The 18,330-nt window shown below is 45.0% G+C and overlaps 1 protein-coding gene across 1 annotated transcript in view; it reads left to right on the top strand.

Moving 5' to 3' along the window:
• Positions 1 to 16,061: 16,061 nt before the first annotated feature.
• The window catches only part of MARCHF4 (membrane associated ring-CH-type finger 4), a 110,402-nt gene continuing 108,133 nt past the window's right edge, over positions 16,062 to 18,330 (top strand). Inside the window, exon 1 of the mRNA XM_083153681.1 lies at positions 16,062 to 17,694. Within this exon, the coding sequence (XP_083009807.1) occupies positions 17,242 to 17,694 (453 nt within the window). The 5' untranslated portion in view covers positions 16,062 to 17,241. The remainder of the gene's footprint in view (positions 17,695 to 18,330) is intronic.

The following is an 18,330-nucleotide window of genomic DNA, read 5'->3' as shown; positions in this document are numbered from 1 at the left end:
TTCTATTTAAAATATTGCGGGTAGGGGCACCAAAATGATGACTGCTATGATGAGGGTTGATGGTGCTGGTAAAGGGGAGCAGGGTCAGAGGCGGAACTAGTGGCGGTGCTAGGGGGCACCAGCCAAAATCTTGCCTAGGGCATAATTTAGGCTAGGGCCGGCTCTGCACTTTACAATTGGATATATTGTTTATTTATTATTTATTTATTAACAGTTTCTTATATAGCGATATATATGTGTCAGTACCTGAGTATTTTGTGAACCCGAGCGCTGGACAGGATCGGTCGGGGCTCGGAAGGAGGCTGGTTGAATGTAGGTCTTTCTCATAGGCCGGACTATGGCAGGTCAGCCGACACAGGATACACAGGATGCAGGACGACTCCTCAGGAGGCGCTGATAGCTGGGGCAACCGGCAGTCAGGATTTCCCTGAAGCAAGACACTGAAGGTGAGCAATTGCTGGCAGACGGGGTTTCACCAAAGCAAGACGTTAAAGGTGAGCAGGTGCTGGCAGCCGGGGTTTCACCGAAGCAAGACACTAAAGGTGAGCAGATGCTGGCAGCTGGGGTTTCACCGAAGCAAGACGCTGAAGGTGAGCAGGTGCTGGCAGCTGGAGTTTCACCAAAGCAAGATGCTAAAGGTGAGCAGGTGCTGGCAGCTGGGGTTTCACCGAAGCAAGACGCTGAAGGTGAGCAGGTGCAGGCAGCTGGAGTTTCACCGAAGCAAGACACTGAAGGTGAGCAGGTGCTGGCAGCTGGAGTTTTACCGAAGTAAGACGCTGAAGGTGAGCAGGTGCTGGCAGCCGGGATATCACCAAGGCTGTGGAGCTGAGGGTAGACAGGTGCTGGCAGCCGGGTTTCCACCGAGGCTGGGAGCTGAGGGTGGACAGGTGCTGGCAACCGAGGCTGGGAGCTGACAATATGGTTGGGTTTTATTGGGGTGAGGTGCTATCCAGCTATCAGGATGGTGAGTATTTGTTTGATTGTCAACTTTGACTATAATCTTATGTGTATACACCTTGTAGACTTATACTACTTAATAAAATAATAAATTAAAACTCAGTGATCAATCATATGACACAATTCATTGACGGTACTCCATCAACAATGACAATACATTTTTCTAATATCAGATACTCTATTGCAGTTTAAGTATGGCAATTAAACTGGCCCTTTTTGGTCGGTCAATCAAAGTTGACAATCTTAAACAAATAAATGATGGATTGCAACACCCCCCCCCCCCCCCCCCAAAAAAAAAAAAGAATTAAAAAAAAACAAAAAAAAAACCACACATCCATACAAAACCACTATTGTCCCAAGTCCCACTAACAGGGAATCTGGGAAGAGCAGCTGCCTTGGTTCATTCTCATAACAGACATGTATAATTGGGTTATACAAAAACCACATACTGTGTACTGTGGCCCTTATTCAGATCTGATTGCAGTACAAATTTGTTCTCAAAATGGGAAAAACCATGTGCACTGCAGGTGGGGCAGATGTAACATGTATAGAGAGAGTTAGATACGTGTGAGTTATACCCTTTTTACACCGCTGCAAAACCCCAGGCCTTCGGCGGGTCAGACCCTGGTCAGCGGCTGTGTAAATGGGACTTGCCGTGTCCTTTTACATGGGACTTCTACCCAGGTCCCGGCTAGGACCTGGGTAGAGGGTGGTGTAAATGGATAATATTTACATTAATGGGGGACGTGGGAGCACAGACAGCCTGCGCTGCTGTCTGCTATACTCTGCAGAGTATATAGAGGCAGCAGAGGAGGTGAATGGATGCCTGTGTGCGGCATCCATTCACCTCCCGGACAAGTGCTGGGCTTGCCCCCAGCGCATCGGTCCGGGTCCCGCTTGGAGATGATGTCATCTCCAAGCGGCGCCTCAGGAACCACCTGCGCCAGGTGGGGGGGGGGGGGGGTTGCGCTGGTGTAAAAGGGACCAAACGCCGGTTCGCACCCAGCTTGAAGTTGGGTCCAAAAACCCGGGTGCGACCCAGCGTTTTGGTATAAAAGGGGTATTATTTTGTTTCTGTGCAGGGTAAATATTGGCTGCATTATTATTATTACACATATTATTATTACACAATTTAGATTTTAGTTTCAACACACCCCACCCAAATTTAACTCTCTCACTGCGTCATGTGACAGGTCTTGTAGCCCACTTGGAAATAGACCTAAACATTATGCCATTCCCTTGGGAGGCGGGACGGGCACAGCAATCGTTTTACACTGCTGTGCACAGAACAAGCATATGTAAGATACACAGTAGTATACTAATACTGGTTTCACATTACAAACCTGCTTTCAACCCGTTTTTGTAAACGTGTCTTAAAACGGGTCAAAAGCCAGTTAAAGCCCTTTCATATTGCATGTTGTAAAAGGTATATTGCAGTTTCAATTCCGTTTTTGTACCTTTCAGATTCAACCCGTTTCACCTATAGAAAGCCATACAATGTCATTTTAAATGTTTATTTCCTGCTTGTGGGTGGGGATCATGCAGGGAGATAATCTATGACCCTTGTGTGGTTATCATTTGTAGCAAATACTGTTTCTGAGCTGTTCAGACTGCAGGGGAAACGGCTCAGAAACGTGTAGGATCCTGCTTTTAACACATTTCAAAATACCAGTATTCTGGAACTGGTAAATTGACAATGGAGCTTTCACACTGCAGCTGTTCTCGTTTTAAAACGGTAAAAAAATGGCAATATACCGTGTTAAAGCTGCAATGTCATACTGGCTTCACATTGCAAACCTGCTTTCAACCCGTTTTTGTAAACGTGTCTTAAAAAGGGTCAAAAGCCAGTTAAACCCCTTTCATATTGCATGTTGTAAACGGTATATTGCAGTTTCAATACCGTTTTTGTACCTTTCAGATTCAACCCGTTTCACCCATAGAAAGCCATACACAGGGCAGCCGAGAGGAATGCCGGACCCTGGTAAAATTTTTGGGGGGTGGCCTAAGTGTGGGAGGTGTGGGCACTCCCCCAAAATGTTTAGAGGAGGGTGAAAGAAAACTCTAAAAACTGTAATCTCAGCAGCAGCACACACCTACAGCATGTGCTGTGCTGACAGCAGGCTCAGCATGACCTCTCACGCTGTCACGCTGGAGATAACCTATCACCCATGTGTGGTTATCATTTGTAGCAAATACTGTTTCTGAGCTGTTCAGACTGAAGGGGAAATGGCTCAGAAAAGTGTAGGATCCTGCTTTAAACACGTTTCAAAATACCGGTATTCTGGAACCGGTAAGTTGACAATGGGGCTTTCCCACTGCAGCTTTACCCATTTTAAAATGGTAAAAAAAACAGCAATATACCGTGTTAAAGCTGCAATGTGAAAGGGGTATGAAAGGTGTTTTAATGGTGTAGAACTCTGCATCAGCTCACATGTATAAACCCACACCAATGACTATTGTCAATATTTTTCAATTAGCCTTAAAGCTTTGATAATAGATTAGCTTAGATAATACATTGCTGCATTAATAACTGAGCTGCTTGGAAGGCATATAGTAAAGAGGAGAACAAAAAAAAAGGAGTGCTACCTTTCCAAAAGGGAACAATCTTTTATACAAAGAAGTTATCAATTCCGATATAAATGTAACCAGAAGGACAATAAGTGAAATGCGCAGTATACGTAATCTTTCCGTAACTTGCGTACCCTTTAACCTAGCTACGTTCGAACAAAGCGTAGCGCAACGTAGCGGACCTTTTCCGTGTATTGTACACGCTGGATCAATACCAGTAATTGAGTATCCCTTCGCTGTACTTAGTATCTGAACTGCAAATACCTTTTAAGGACAATGGAGGTTATTCTGATCGGAGCGGCCAAACGTGCGTACGTTCCATATTAGCGTACGCTCTCCGTACGCGGCCGTTGAGGTTAAGTCCACCCACAACTCAGCCGCATACGTACGGCCAGAAACAACGTCAAAGGGGAGTGGCGTACAATTGAGCGTACGCCAACGTACACGGACGGCCCAGCCCTTACACTCCGTCAACTGGCGTACAACAGAGCGTACGCCACCGTTTACGGACGTCTCTCGTCCGTCTTCCCACCGACTTCTTGCGGAAATCTGAGCGTACGCCAGCTTGCACGGACGGGTCGCTATTGTTTTCAATGGAAAACTCAGCTTATGTCACCGCTCGTGAGAGTGAGCGTACGTCCGTGTACGCTGGCATACCCTTCACATATATGGACCTGCAAATCTTGCCTTTCAACTAAAATTCAGACAATTAATTAATTATTCTAATTGTTATTCAATTATTGTTTTCTATTAACTCAATTGTCTACCTTAATAAAGACCCTAATAAAACAAAATTTTAACCCTCATTACATGTATATTTGTTATGTTCTAATGTGGCATTTTAAGCACTATCTATGTGTCCCCACATTGCTTTTACTTGTAAATAAATTTATGTTGGTGTTTGTGTGTACGTACTAAATTATGTCCATAATTAGTTTGTCCAAAATGTGTAACATGTATACCTACCCTGATGTTATGTGTGATGTTTTAATCGAACAACATTACACATTCATGCATTTTCACTATGTGTTATTTAACTCAAAAACACACACATTCACACATCAATCGTTACCCCTCACCTCAAATTACAAATATAACTGACATTACACATCTGTATGTACCTGCCCTTACAAACCCTCTCACATATTTATGATGAAAATCACAGGCAACTTCTAACTGAACATCAACTTTTTTTATTAATAATATAAAATTTAAATATTAAAAAAAATTAAACAAGGGCCTGCAGTTAGGCGAAAAGAATATGCAGGTACAGGATGGTCAGGAACATTTCTTGGAGTATATGGGCCACCTCCTCCTGGTGCTGTTCAGTGTCTGTAGTGAAGGGAAAAAAAACATTATATTTAATATATCATATACACAAATGTTTGTTGTATTTGTACATAATAAGAAGTTGTGAGTTAAGTGTGAAGGCCACATAAATTTTTCAACTACATTGAAGAAGGGTATGCTGTAAACACAGTACTAAAAACTAATATGTTAACACACACATACTGTACATATTACATAACATTAAATAGATTCCTCCTTCTTGGATGAATGTATGCTGTATCCCAATTGGTAGTTTTGTTTTGGGGGACTCACCTCTAACCTCACAATTAGGCTGTGCTATTTAAGGGTTATGACATTGTTGTGGCTTAAGCACTCCTTACTATTTAAAATTTAGGACATTGCTGTACAAATTATAGGCCTAAAGCTATGTTTGTAAAGCATGCATCCGCATGGCCTCACACACTATTAACAAAACAATCTATAAATTTATGTTGCACATCATGCTGGGAAGTGGAGTTACACAACACCTGGATCCACATAACTACAACACCACTAATGTCGGATATGTCATTGGATGTACTGTTATGTCAATTATTCAAGGGGTGAGGCATGGCCACACTCAAAAAAAACCACCAAGGGGACCCTTGTTCCTGGAGAAGGACAGGCCACACCTCATGGTCGCCCTGCAGTGATATGTTGCAACTAATGTTGATGTTGGATACACATATGTGGTTGTTGTGATTGTTTATGTGTAGAAATGTGTAGGTAAACATTAGACACATTATTTACTTACGGCTAGTTGAGCCATCCTGCTCGCCGCTGGTTGGGTGTGCGGTGGTTGGGGGGGTCAGGAGCAAGGGGGATGGGATAGGACTTGGGATACTGGTAGTGGGTTGGAGTGGGGATTGGAGAGGTTTGGGGGTGGGTGGTGGAGAGGTGTAGGGGGGTTGGAAATGGGGTGGGGTGTGGGTGGGGGTAGGGGTGTGGGTGGGGGTTGGGGAGGGGGTGGATTTTGGGGAGGGGGTGGGGGTTGGGGAGGGGGTGGGGGTTGGGGAGGGGGAGGGGGTGGGGGAGGGGGAGGGGGTAGGGGTGTGGGTGGGGGTTGGGGAGGGGGTGGGGGTAGGGGTGTGGGTGGGGGTTGGGGAGTGGCTGGTGGAAGGGGATGGCGAAATTTGGTGGGCCCCAGCTGGACCCATTGTCTCCTCCTCTTCCTCCTCCTCTTCCTCCTCCTCTTCCTCCTCCTCGTCTGGCTGCTCCTGGGCTGCCTGCTCCCGGGCTTCTATGCGTGCCCTTGCCCGTGCTGAAATGTTCATGTTGATGGCATAGAAATCGAAGATTGGGTTTCATAAAAAAAGGGGGAAAGAAAAATTCACATTAGTCATGCTCATAACCTTCCAAATTATCATTGCTGTTATATTTCAGACATTTATCATGCAAACTAATTGATATGCTACACCCAAAAACTGAGCAACTACTTAAACCCCCCCCATATACACCCCATATACACCCCCTATACACCCCCTATACACCCCCTATACACCCCATATACACCCCCTATACACCCCCTATACACCCATATACACCCCATATACACCCATATACACCCCATATACACCCCATATACACCCCCTATACACCCCCTATACACCCCCTATACACCCCATATACACCCCATATACACCCCATATACACCCCCTATACACCCCCTATACACCCCATATACACCCCCTATACACCCCCTATACACCCCATATACACCCCCTATACACCCCCTATACACCCCATATACACCCCCTATACACCCCCTATACACCCCATATACACCCATATACACCCCATATACACCCATATACACCCCATATACACCCCCTATACACCCCCTATACACCCCATATACACCCCCTATACACCCCATATACACCCCATATACACCCCCTATACACCCCATATACACCCCATATACACCCCCTATACACCCCATATACACCCCATATACACCCCATATACACCCCATATACACCCACATACTCAGGAACATATTTATAAAAAGTACAGAAAACATTGCAAAAAAACGCAGACATACTAGTAAATAAAAACTTACATCAGGCAATATGGCGGCGAATAGAGCAAAGTAACACTGGCTGCCGCCGGCGCAGGTCAGACCAGCGGCGCTCCACCTGTGCCAGGCTTCTGCGGACGCCGGTCCTGGTGTATATTAGGCGGCGGGCAGCATTATACGCCCGCCGCTTGTCCATGTTGGACACATATGGGCCCCTGGGCCCCAGCCGACGGTCCATGACCTCAACCAAGGCCAGCAGCTCCTGGGTCGAAAACGCGCGAGCCCTGGTTGAAGTCATAGTGGCAATGGCGCAGTTATTAATTGCAGGTACATATATCACTTTTGGTGCTTGCTGATTGGTGTAAAAAATTGTTTGTTTAGTATTAACTTTATTAATCCCTCTTACATGAACAAACTGGATGCGAATAGAAACTTACGCGGACCGTTCCGATATACACACACCATAACCAACAGCATGCATTCAATGTATAGAGAGGAACTGTATATACAGTGTGCGTAAAAGAATACACGCAACCGTCTACTAATAAATACGCTGCTAAAAGGGGCACAATACACCGATTTCCATGGAGAGACGTACTGTATATACAGTGTGTGGAAAAGAATACACGCAACCGTCTACTAATAAATACGCTGCTAAAAGGGGCACAATGCAACATGTTGGTGTATGACAATTTCATACTCATTACATATGTAAGGAAAGCATTATAACGTGATGTTTTGAAATGTGACTCACAAAGCATACACGAACTCCAACAGATACCAGCTGACAACACTCATCATTGGAATGACAGGTGCACACATTTCACGATGTAGCACACAATGCTCCACAACCTGTGTATGTGCATATAAAGGTGATTGATCAGGTGCGTTGAGACCTGCGTAATTTAAGCGGCAATTATCGGCGGGAAATATCGGCGTAAATTAGCAACTACATTGCAGGGAAAAATATACGCCCCCTTGTTCATGGCGGGAGATTAACATATAAATATTCAGTCAGATGCAGGCCAGAATTGCTGCAAACATGTCTAGCTCAGACGATTCCGCAGCTGAGGACGCTCTACAGAGAGCTACAGCAGAATCCCTGCTTGAAGCTTTGCAGAAGAGGGAACAGGAGCGGAGAAGGAGGGCTCAAGAGAGAAGTAGCCTGCAAGACCAAGCGGGCCCCTCACTAACAGGCCCTGTTCAACCTCCACCAGCTCCACAAGGGCCAAGCAACCAGCCAGAACAAGAGGTTGCATCTCTCCAAACAGGTGTGACCCAGCAGGTGCATGGTGAGAGAACTGGGGCCACCAGAAAACGAGCTGCAACATCTAGGGTGAGGACTGAGCAGGATACCACCACCAAAAAGAGAAACCCTGCATTTGTAGAGGCAGAATTAAGAATTTTAGTGCCCAGAGCACGCGAATGGATCGAATTGCCAACCAGGAAGCCGGGTGCCAGTGCAAGGAGAAACCTTTGGGACAAGATCACAGAGGAAGTGAACCAGGTGTCACCAGTGGTCAGAGATTGGCAAGCGGTGAAGAAAAGGCAAGTGTGTTTGTCCCCCTGATAATGTCATATATGTGTACATATGTTACATGTATGTTTTGAGAATAATAGAAAGGTGTGTTTGTAGATAGTGCTACACTTCAATGTCACATGTGAACACAACCATGTCTAATAACCCACATTGATATATGAAACATGCACCATTGGTGTGATGTGAGGTTATGGGCACAGTTCTGCTCATGTGAAGTATGTGATGGGACAAGAGAAAGTGTGTTTTTGAAAGAGTTGTTGTAACATGTTCCATATGATGCTACTGAAACAAGAATGACCAAACTGTGCACATGTAGCTGGTGAGAAACTACACATCCCAGTATGCCATCCCATAGTTAAATTACTCCATAATAACCACACTGTCAAGCTATGGTGGAATGTGTAGTTTCACAACAGGTGGAGGTGCATAATTTGGCCATGGATGATGTCATTTCTGCATAGTGATCTATGTATGTGCATTTAGTGGCCTAATGAATGAGATGAGACACTGAAATGCCTCCTAATGGAGACATTAATGTGTGTGTGGGACACATATGGCTAAAAAACATAAGATCACCCACACTAGGAAATGTCACGTAGCACAGTGGTGATATTTGTATTTTTAAACTTGTAGGTGGACAGACTTTAAAACGACACTGAAGAGAAAGATGACTGACCGGTACAACCACAGCATGTCCACCGGGAGAGGGCCTATGCCAGATAATTTGGAGTATACCCCCCTGGAGCAGGACGCCTTGGATGTCATTGATGTGGCCGAGGTCAGGGGGATATCCAATATGGATAGTGAGCTCCCGGCGGAGGTCTTTGCTGCTGCTTTTGATGGTAAGTCACAGTAATGCATTGTATTTTGAAAGATATTTTTTTGTGCGTATGTGATGGTGACATTGTTTTCAATTATTATCCTAGAAGAAGCAGAAACCCAGGATGAACCGGCAGCATCTTCCTCTGCAGAGCCACAGGTGGAGCAAGTGGTCCAGCCTCCACCAAGACGACACCCCCAGCCACAGGAGACATGGGATGCCAGCGTGATGGTGATGCTGGAGAGGATCGAGCAGCAAGGGGTGGATGCTGCGATCCGTCAGCAGCAGGTTGGGGAATTTCTGGCGGATTGGAAGGCCACAAACAGGCAGCAGTGTGAGGCCTTCAACCGCATGAATGACACTCTGGCGGCTGGCATGCAAAGCATTGGCCAACACCTCAGCCGCCAGAATGAAATTCTTGCAGAGCTGCTGACCACCGCCAGGTCCCTAAGGGACAATCCCCCATCTGCTGGCCCACCCCAAGCTGCTCCCCAACCTTCCACCTCTGCTGACCCTCCTGTGTCCACTAGGGGAAGACGCCGCAAGCCATCTGAGCCAAAGGCCCCTGTCCCCAAGGCCCCATCTAAAAGGGGGAAAAAAGGGCCCAAATAATGAGACCTGGTTCACTTCCTCTGTGGTTGGACCCCAAATGTTTAAATTGCACTGGACATCCACTTCCTGAGTTGGCCATCGATCCATTTTCGTGCCATGGGCATTAAAGTTCTTATTTTGACCTCTACAAATGCAGGATAAATTTTTGGTGGTGTGTATCTTGCTTAGTATTCACCCTGGTTGTTGCAGTACGTATTCTGGTGTCCCCATTTCTTTCACCATTGCATTTGCAGGGTAACACATGTTTGGAGATATGCAACCTCTTGTTCTGGCTGTTTTTTTATTTTTGTGTCTATTTTATTTGTTTATTTGATTTATGACATGAAAGTGTCAAATAAGCTGTGATGCTGAACAGCAAATAAATTTATTTTACCAATTAAAACAAAATTGTTGTATGTGTAATTTCTTGTGTGAAACAAATACTAGATTTATGTGTACTTACTGACCAGGGTATTTTTGAACATTTGTTGAAGTGTGGTAGAAGTTTCCCATGTGTAACCCTCTCCATGGCCATTCCCATGTTCCTATCCAACTTTTCCCTGCTAATTAGTTTGTGTCAGCACATGTGCAGAGCAACTTAATAGGTGAGAAAGCAGTTTGTGTGCAGGTGAGGTAGCTCCTACAGTAGTAGGTAAAAGCAGGTCCAGAACAATGCTTTCCTCATGGAGTGGGTGAGGCAGACAAACAAGGGTCAAAAGGTACATTTGTGTAGGAATGCATATGTGTCCTCCCTAAAAAAAGATGTGTGAATCGGCCAAACATGAGAAAATTGCTTGTGAACAAACATGTATAACTTTTTAAATATATATGATTTTACAGTGTCATAAGCAGATGTAGGAATCCTTTGTTAGAGAGATGTGAGTGCAATAATGTGATTGGTGGCATCTTACATCCAGAGTGTAGTAAAATCCAATTCATAGCAGATCAGATAGTGGTACAGTTCTGTATTTTGGGTACTATACAAAGATTGTGTGCAAAATAGTGGGCATGGGCTTAAAACATTGCTGAAACATACTTTGTAGGTGTTAGATGTGGTTTATGTTATTGTATCATAAATACAAAACCTATGTTTGTATTAGAGTGAACACGTTGACACATGTCGACTTGTGTAGATTGAGTGTGCTACTGTGTAAAGTCTATGAAAGCACGTAGTGAATGTGTCTAACTGTTTAACAAATACCTACCTTAGCATATATAAGCAGGTCTTAAAAAGATTCTTACCTTAAATTAAACAAACCTTTAAATGTAGAGAAGTATAGAAAGATAAGCTTCCAATGTGTTTGAGTGCTGTGTGTGGCTTGCAGGTAGTGAAATCATGGTTTGGACTTAATAGACTGCAGCAGTGCTTATTACATTCAGGTGTATGTGTTTGAGTAGTAATCAGCGTTAATTAGCAAACCCAGGCGCACGCAGGCATGCGGTATCTGTAGGGGTGGTCTGAGCTAGCGGTTGGCGGCCGCCTGTTTTGTGTCCGAAATGAACGGTGCTTTAGGCGATCGTGCGGTAGTAGCACCGCTCATTTTTGGTGCACACCCCCGTGTACGTCCATATTTACGCCCATTTTCCCTCATTATTTCGGCCGCTCCCCTCAACACGCCCCTATGCCGCCCCCAATGCCCGTACTCTCGCGTACAGGTTTTTTCGCACGGAGAGACCCGTCCGTAAGCGTTGTGGAGTGTTCGCGCCTGCGCATTAGCGAATGTACGCATGCGCAGATCATGAAAAACCCCGGAACGTACGCGTACGGCCCGGCCGCACCAACCAGAATAAGGCCCAATGTCCATAATAAACCTTTACCTCCAGATGCGAATGAGAGTCGAGACAAAGATGTAACTCAAAGTGAGGAGATTGAATCTCCTAATAATGGGGCAGATGTATCAACCAGCGTTAAGTGCAAAAATGCACTTAACGCTGGTTAACTGGGGGGATTACGTTTATCCTAATGTATTACTAGCGCACCTAACGTGCGCTAGTGACAGCCCGCCGAGTTACGCTCTGCGGGGCTGTCCCTGCAATCCCACCCAGGGATTAACGGCCGGGGCGATGTATTAACAGCCTTCAAGGCGTTAATTTGCCCCGGCCACTTCGCCAGCTCAGGGCTAGCGTTGTCCTATCCCCCACTATGGGGATAACGCTAGCCCTGCATCTGGCTTGGGCTGCGCTGGAGATCTCGCAGTTTTAGCGAGATCTCGCGCATGCCCAGAAAGCCGGCCGGGGGGGGGGGGACGGTGAGTGCGCATGTGCGGGGCGGCGAGGGAGACGATAAGGAGAGCCGTTCACGCTGGGGATAACGGCTCTCCTTAACAGCTGGGATGGGGTTAATACATCTGCCTATAACCATTGCCCGCTTCTCCACGTAATGCTGGCGAAGCGGGAATCGTTATTCGCCAAACGTTATAGGCAGATTAATACATCTGCCCCAATGTATTAGTCCCTAGCGGACAACAGGGGGTTACAGAAAGAAGAAATACAGTTTAACACGTGATACAATTCGCTTAACAATACTAAATACAAATCAAACACTACTAGGGGAAAGAAACAGGTACAGAATACAATCAGCCAATAAACAATATAATATAAGTACAAGGAATGCAACCGTTTACCGTCTCATCAAATATGCGCAGCGCAGTCCGGTCGGAACTCGCTATGTTCAAATAGAACTTTAGCCTGGTCAATGGTGAAGGGATAGATGCAGTGCCGAAGTGACCGAGCCAGCTCAGGGATTGCTACTGTATATTTATAGGGTCCAAAAGGGGGGGGGGGTCAAAGGCCGTTTCCATTGGTCAAGGGTTCAAATGTCAAGTCCTCAGGGATTGGAGTAAAGTATTACACTTGATTTGGATTGGTGCAGGGGGAGTGTACTTCGGTGTCCTTTGTGTGATGGCATCGTCGTCGGGGTTGTAAAAAGCAACAAGAACTGGTTATAACTTGATTCCTTTGTCTCACACAGTTCTAACAGAAATAGTACATGGAATATGGATTTTGTCCGTAATTATGAGTTGCGAAGTTTTCGCTACGACCGGAGTTCTGCGCATGAGAAACGGAACATAACGATACTAAACATTATACAGACATAATTGTGTATTGCTGATTAACCTATGTGTGGTGCACTAAACCTTTAATTAACTATATTTTATTTTGTGTAAGTATGGTATTATGAATTTATGTGTATTAGTATGGCTGCGCTTATGGTCCACTTCGCTACACAGACTCGGGTATAATACTTTATTTTCGCAACTCTGCGAACCAAAATGGCGGCCATACTATCCTAAAATGGTCTGTGTGCAACTCGACTTTAACAAAGTAATGAAGCGCTGCAATGGAAACAAGCAGACTGTATAAAAATAATTTATTCTAATCTGTTTCTTGAAACATTTGTAGCAGGACTTTTTGCCCATATACTGTAGATACATTTCTGATATAATTCATAAAAACATTTATTTTGTTACAGATTTGTTCTGCACCTCATATACAATAAAAAAAATATATATAATGTATAAAAAGAGCATAAAAAGCGTATAGAAAGAAGAAAAAAATTAAAATTGACACCAACCGCACATACCACCACACTAACCGACCACTTAGTATCAATACTGGTAACACCAGAGCCGGCCCTAGCCTAAATAACACCCTAGGCAAGATTTTGGCTGGTGCAAAAAAAGGGGGGTTATACAGCGCTGGGTTTTTCTGAATGATGATGATTAGACACTTGGTTTATGAAAATACAAAATACATTTATTGTACAGTATAACAATGAAGAGAGTACTCTCTTCATTGTTATACTGTACAATAAATGTATTTTGTATTTTCATAAACCAAGTGTCTAATCATCATCATTCAGAAAAACCCAGCGCTGTATAACCCCCCTTTTTTTGCTCTATATTCTCTACGGGGAGACTTACACCCTCCCTCATACAGCAGCTTTAATTGACTTTGAGGTTCACCCTCTTCTTTCAAGATTTTGGCTGGTGCCCCCTAGCACCGCCACTAGTTCCACCTCTGACTCTGCTCCCCTTTCCCAGCACCATCAACCCTCATCATAGCAGTCATCATTTTGGTGCTCCTACCCGCAATATTTTAAATAGAAACAGTGCACACATTCAGTACGCAGTCCAAACAGGGGTGTGTTCTTGCTGAGAAGGGGCATGGCCACACAATTGTACCCCCAATTCAAATTATGCCACACAATAGTGCAACTTCATTCACATTATATCATGCGATGGTGTCCCTTATTCACGTTACATCACACAGTAGTACCACTTTACCTTATATACATTACTCCTCACATTATTCACATTATACCCTTAGAAAATGATCCTGAGAAAATATTGTATTTTAAGCACCTCCATGTCCACACTGCAACCCAGCACAAAGCAGTGTGTGCTGGGCAGAGGAGAAGAGCTGCTGCTGTCACTTAAGTGGAAGGGCCCCGGGCCCCCACTGGGCCCTTCCATCAGACTTTGGCCTGGGTAATTTGTACCCCCTACCCCTTTCTCTCGGCCATAGGTGCCGATTTCTGTTTTTGCTTGTGGGTGCTCAAGCCAAAAATATAGAGGAGTGGCTTCATGGGGAAGGGGTGAGGCCACAAAATGATACCAATTTATATTACGGAGCACAGTTGTCTCAAAAATTCAAATTACGGCAACAGAGTTCCACATACATAAATGCCCCCACAGTGCAGGTACATAAATGCCCCCACAGTGCAGGTACTCCGCGGACAGAATACACTCTTCCCGGCATACTGTTTCCCAGGTGGCAGGTCCGGCAATGTGGGTGCTGCAGCCACAAATTAGTTAATATGGTGGCCCAGCAGCGGGACTGGCACCTATGCTCTCGGCACCCCTGATAATACCACACAGTAATGCCCCTTACACATGACACATTTTTAATCTCCTTATAAACATAAGGCCCCTTACACATTATGCCAACCTTTATTAATGCCCTTCATACACATATGTTGCACATTATTAATGCCCTTATACACATGACACACATAATGCCCATTACACATATGTTGCACATTATTAATGCCCTTATACACATGAGACACATAATGCCCATTACACATATGTTGCACATTATTAATGCCCTTATACACATGACACACATAATGCCTGTTACACATATGTCGCACATTATTAATGCATTTATACATGAAACACAGAATGCCCCTTACACATATGCCGAACACTATTGCACAACCAACCCACCCGCAGACAGCACTCGCACAGCCGCTAACACTGTGACCTCTGCCTCTGCTCGCATACAGATGTTTACTCATACATCTTGCCTCAATAGGCCATGCAGCTCCTGGCCAGTTCTGCTAACGTTGGGTGCCTTTGTTTGCTGACAATTCGTCTTATTTGCATTGTTATGTAACCAGTATACATAAGGAGCTTCTGATGATTAAAATGATATGCAGCATGCCTATATTCTATGTGCGACTGTGGCTGTACCTGCAAACGGAATGCTATGTTAAAGTGATTTCCATGAATACACTATTTTGTATGTAGATACAGCTGCACTCACACACAGAATATAGGCATGCTGCATACCATTTTAATCAACAGAAGCTGCTGGTGCCCCTAGGCATTCCAAACGCCCTAGGCATTTGCCTAGTTTGCCTATGCCTAGGGCCGGCTCTGGGTAACACTGCGAAAGGTACGTGTGCCTGCTGGTGGGGAAACCCATTAATAGAACAATCAGAAATCAGCCCAGACAGTTCCTCTCATTTATTCCTATTTATCAAAACACTGGACGTTGTACAGATCATTTGGATATCATAGATCACCAAAAAGGAACTTTGTAATTATATACAGCTAAAAATGCAGTGCAAGAAATTCTTCTTTGTCATATACAATTAATGTTTTTTTTAACAATTTTTTCTTCTCTCTATATGCTTATTATGCTCTTTTATATATATTTTTTATTCTAAATGAGGTGCAGAACAATTCTGTAACAAAAATATTTTTTTTATACATTATCTCAGAAATGTATTTACTGTATATGGTTGTTAGCAAAAACACCTGCAACAAATGTTTCAAAGAAACAGATCAGAATATATTATGTGTACACAGTCCGCTCATAGTAAAGAGGATCACCATGTCAAAGACTTTCTCTTGTCTGGAAACTAATCCATCAGCTCCAGTTCCCTACCCCACCCCTCTTTCTAGCTGCCTGCGTCAGCACCTCCAGCAGGGTGACGTTGCAGACTGGGAGGGAGCTGTCCACAGGAACAGAGTGCTGAAACTGCAGCAGCTGCCGTCCTGTAACTCCCAGCAGCACTCTGCGCTGCCCAATCCATTCCCCTTCCACCCATCCCCCAGACACTGGTGACTGGTGCATTACTGTCCGTGTTTGAACCAGGAATACCAACAGTCCCAAGGATGCAGGAAATCATATATTTCCATCATATAGGAAGTGGAGACCTTCAACGCTGAACAGGAATCCTTCCCCTAGCATCCCAGGGAGGTAGCAACAGCAGCAGAGCCAACAGAAGGATCCTCACAGCATCAGCAGCAGCAGCACAACCCGGGCGAGCACACAGCATCAGAAGGGCAGCATCCTGAGAGGAGCTTGGTATCCTTGTAAGGATTATCAGCATCTAAAGAGCTTGCGTGCATTCAGGGACTGGTGCGGAGATGGTGGCATGCCATGCCAAGGCAAGACAGCCCCGTCAGCGGCATAGGAAAGGCTCCTGAGCTGCTGGTATTGCATTCCTTTGCACGGAGGTTGGCTACACACACAGACTATGCAGTATGACTGCTGCTCAGGCGTTATTACTTTGGGGCAGTATTCTGCTCTTGGTGACGTTGCTGCTATGATGAATGGAGGAGACGTGAGTCAGAAATTGAGACGTTTGTTGGAACCAGAAGAGCTTACACTCTCGTTCTTGTAAGGATGCTGTGCAGTGGTACCGTCCCCTCTCTCCCTTATTCCAGGAAACAGCAGCAATGTGCCTATGACATGCACACAGGCTCGGGTTAGAATTAGAGGTTGGGGACAAATGGAGTAAATGGGGAAACAGTTTGATGATTATTCCTGAAATGTTGCTGATGTTGTTGCTTGAAGTCAGTGAGTGACTTGATTTTGATAATAGCAAATTTTTATTCTCGCCGTGTACTTTTTATTACACTTGTCAGTAAATTGCTGGTTAGGAGGAGGAAGCAGACTAGGAAGGGTTATGTTACAGCTGTCTGGGTGCTACATGTCCTGTTTTATACCAATCATTCTCCTTTGCTAAGCAGATAAGTACTTTCTAAGCGATCAGGAACTGGAGTTGTTTGTAGATAGGTTACTACTAGAGAGTGAGCAGAGCCCAAGCTGATAGCACACTCCTCCTGGGCGCTGACCTGGGTCTTTCTTACTTTATATCTTGGAGAGAAAAGCCCGCACATGTTCTTGAGAACCGTCCTGTTCTTATGGTGCTGCGGATTGCTGAGTCCAAGACAGATGTTGCGTCATCAGGGTCTCCTCAAGTGCCGCTGCCGCATGCTCTTCAATGACCTGAAGGTCCTCCTGCTCCGGCGCCCTCCGCAGACGCCTTGTCTGCCTATGAACAGCTCAGAATGTGACTTAGGCGCCGGAGGAGGCTTGGCGGCCAACAACAATACCCTGACCGCACTGGGGAGAGCCTGGAGGGTACGAGCAGATGGCAGTACAGCAGAGGAGGACTGGTGTTACCCAGCTACAGCCCCGGGGCTTCAGCACCAGCCGATGTCCATGGTCAGTAGTAACTCCTCGGATGAGTTCTACAAGGGGAAAGCGGAAGACAGGTACTCTCTTGGCAGCCTGGACAGTGGCATGAGGACCCCGCTTTGCAGAATCTGTTTCCAAGGACCAGAGCAGGTGAGTCCCATCCTTGTAGAACACATTATTTTATTATTGATCAGGGCTTATCTAAATGTAGGAAACCATTGCCAATAGATCCTGTCTGCAGCAGGCTATAGAGTTCTCTAATATGATAATGAATGAGATAATCGTTACCTGGACCCAGGGTGAATCTGAGTTAAGTGAACACAAATTGATTGTTAGCCATGATGACTGCATTGATTCCACATCTGTGTCAGAACTCCCAATAAAACAAGTGAGCAAACCATTTCAGGTCAGCAGGCTAATGTATGGGTTTGCAGCCAGAGATGATCTACAAGTCTCAGCAGCTAGTTGGCAGAACATAGAACAGAACAGCTGATGTTTTATATCAGCTGCATTTTAGGAAGGCAATGGATAATGCTTGTGATCTTTGCTGTAGACCTGTCAATCCCTGACCAATTCATTAGGGAACAGAGATTCAATGTGGAATTTGTGTTACCTGCTGCCTAATTATTTCATACTGGTTTATCTTTGCTCATGCTTTCTCACTTTCCCCAATAAAGCAGATAATATGGTGTAAAACAGAGATGGAATGTTACTGATTAAATACTGTTTGAAAGCACAGTACTTATATGTTGGATGGGCCGGGCGCCCACTATAGTTTGTACGCTC

Source organism: Crinia signifera, chromosome 7, assembly GCF_055691185.1.
Source record: "Crinia signifera chromosome 7, ASM5569118v1, whole genome shotgun sequence".
Taxonomy (NCBI): domain Eukaryota; kingdom Metazoa; phylum Chordata; class Amphibia; order Anura; family Myobatrachidae; genus Crinia; species Crinia signifera.
Note: the sequence above shows the minus strand (reverse complement) of the source record. Positions and strands in the feature narration are given on the sequence as shown.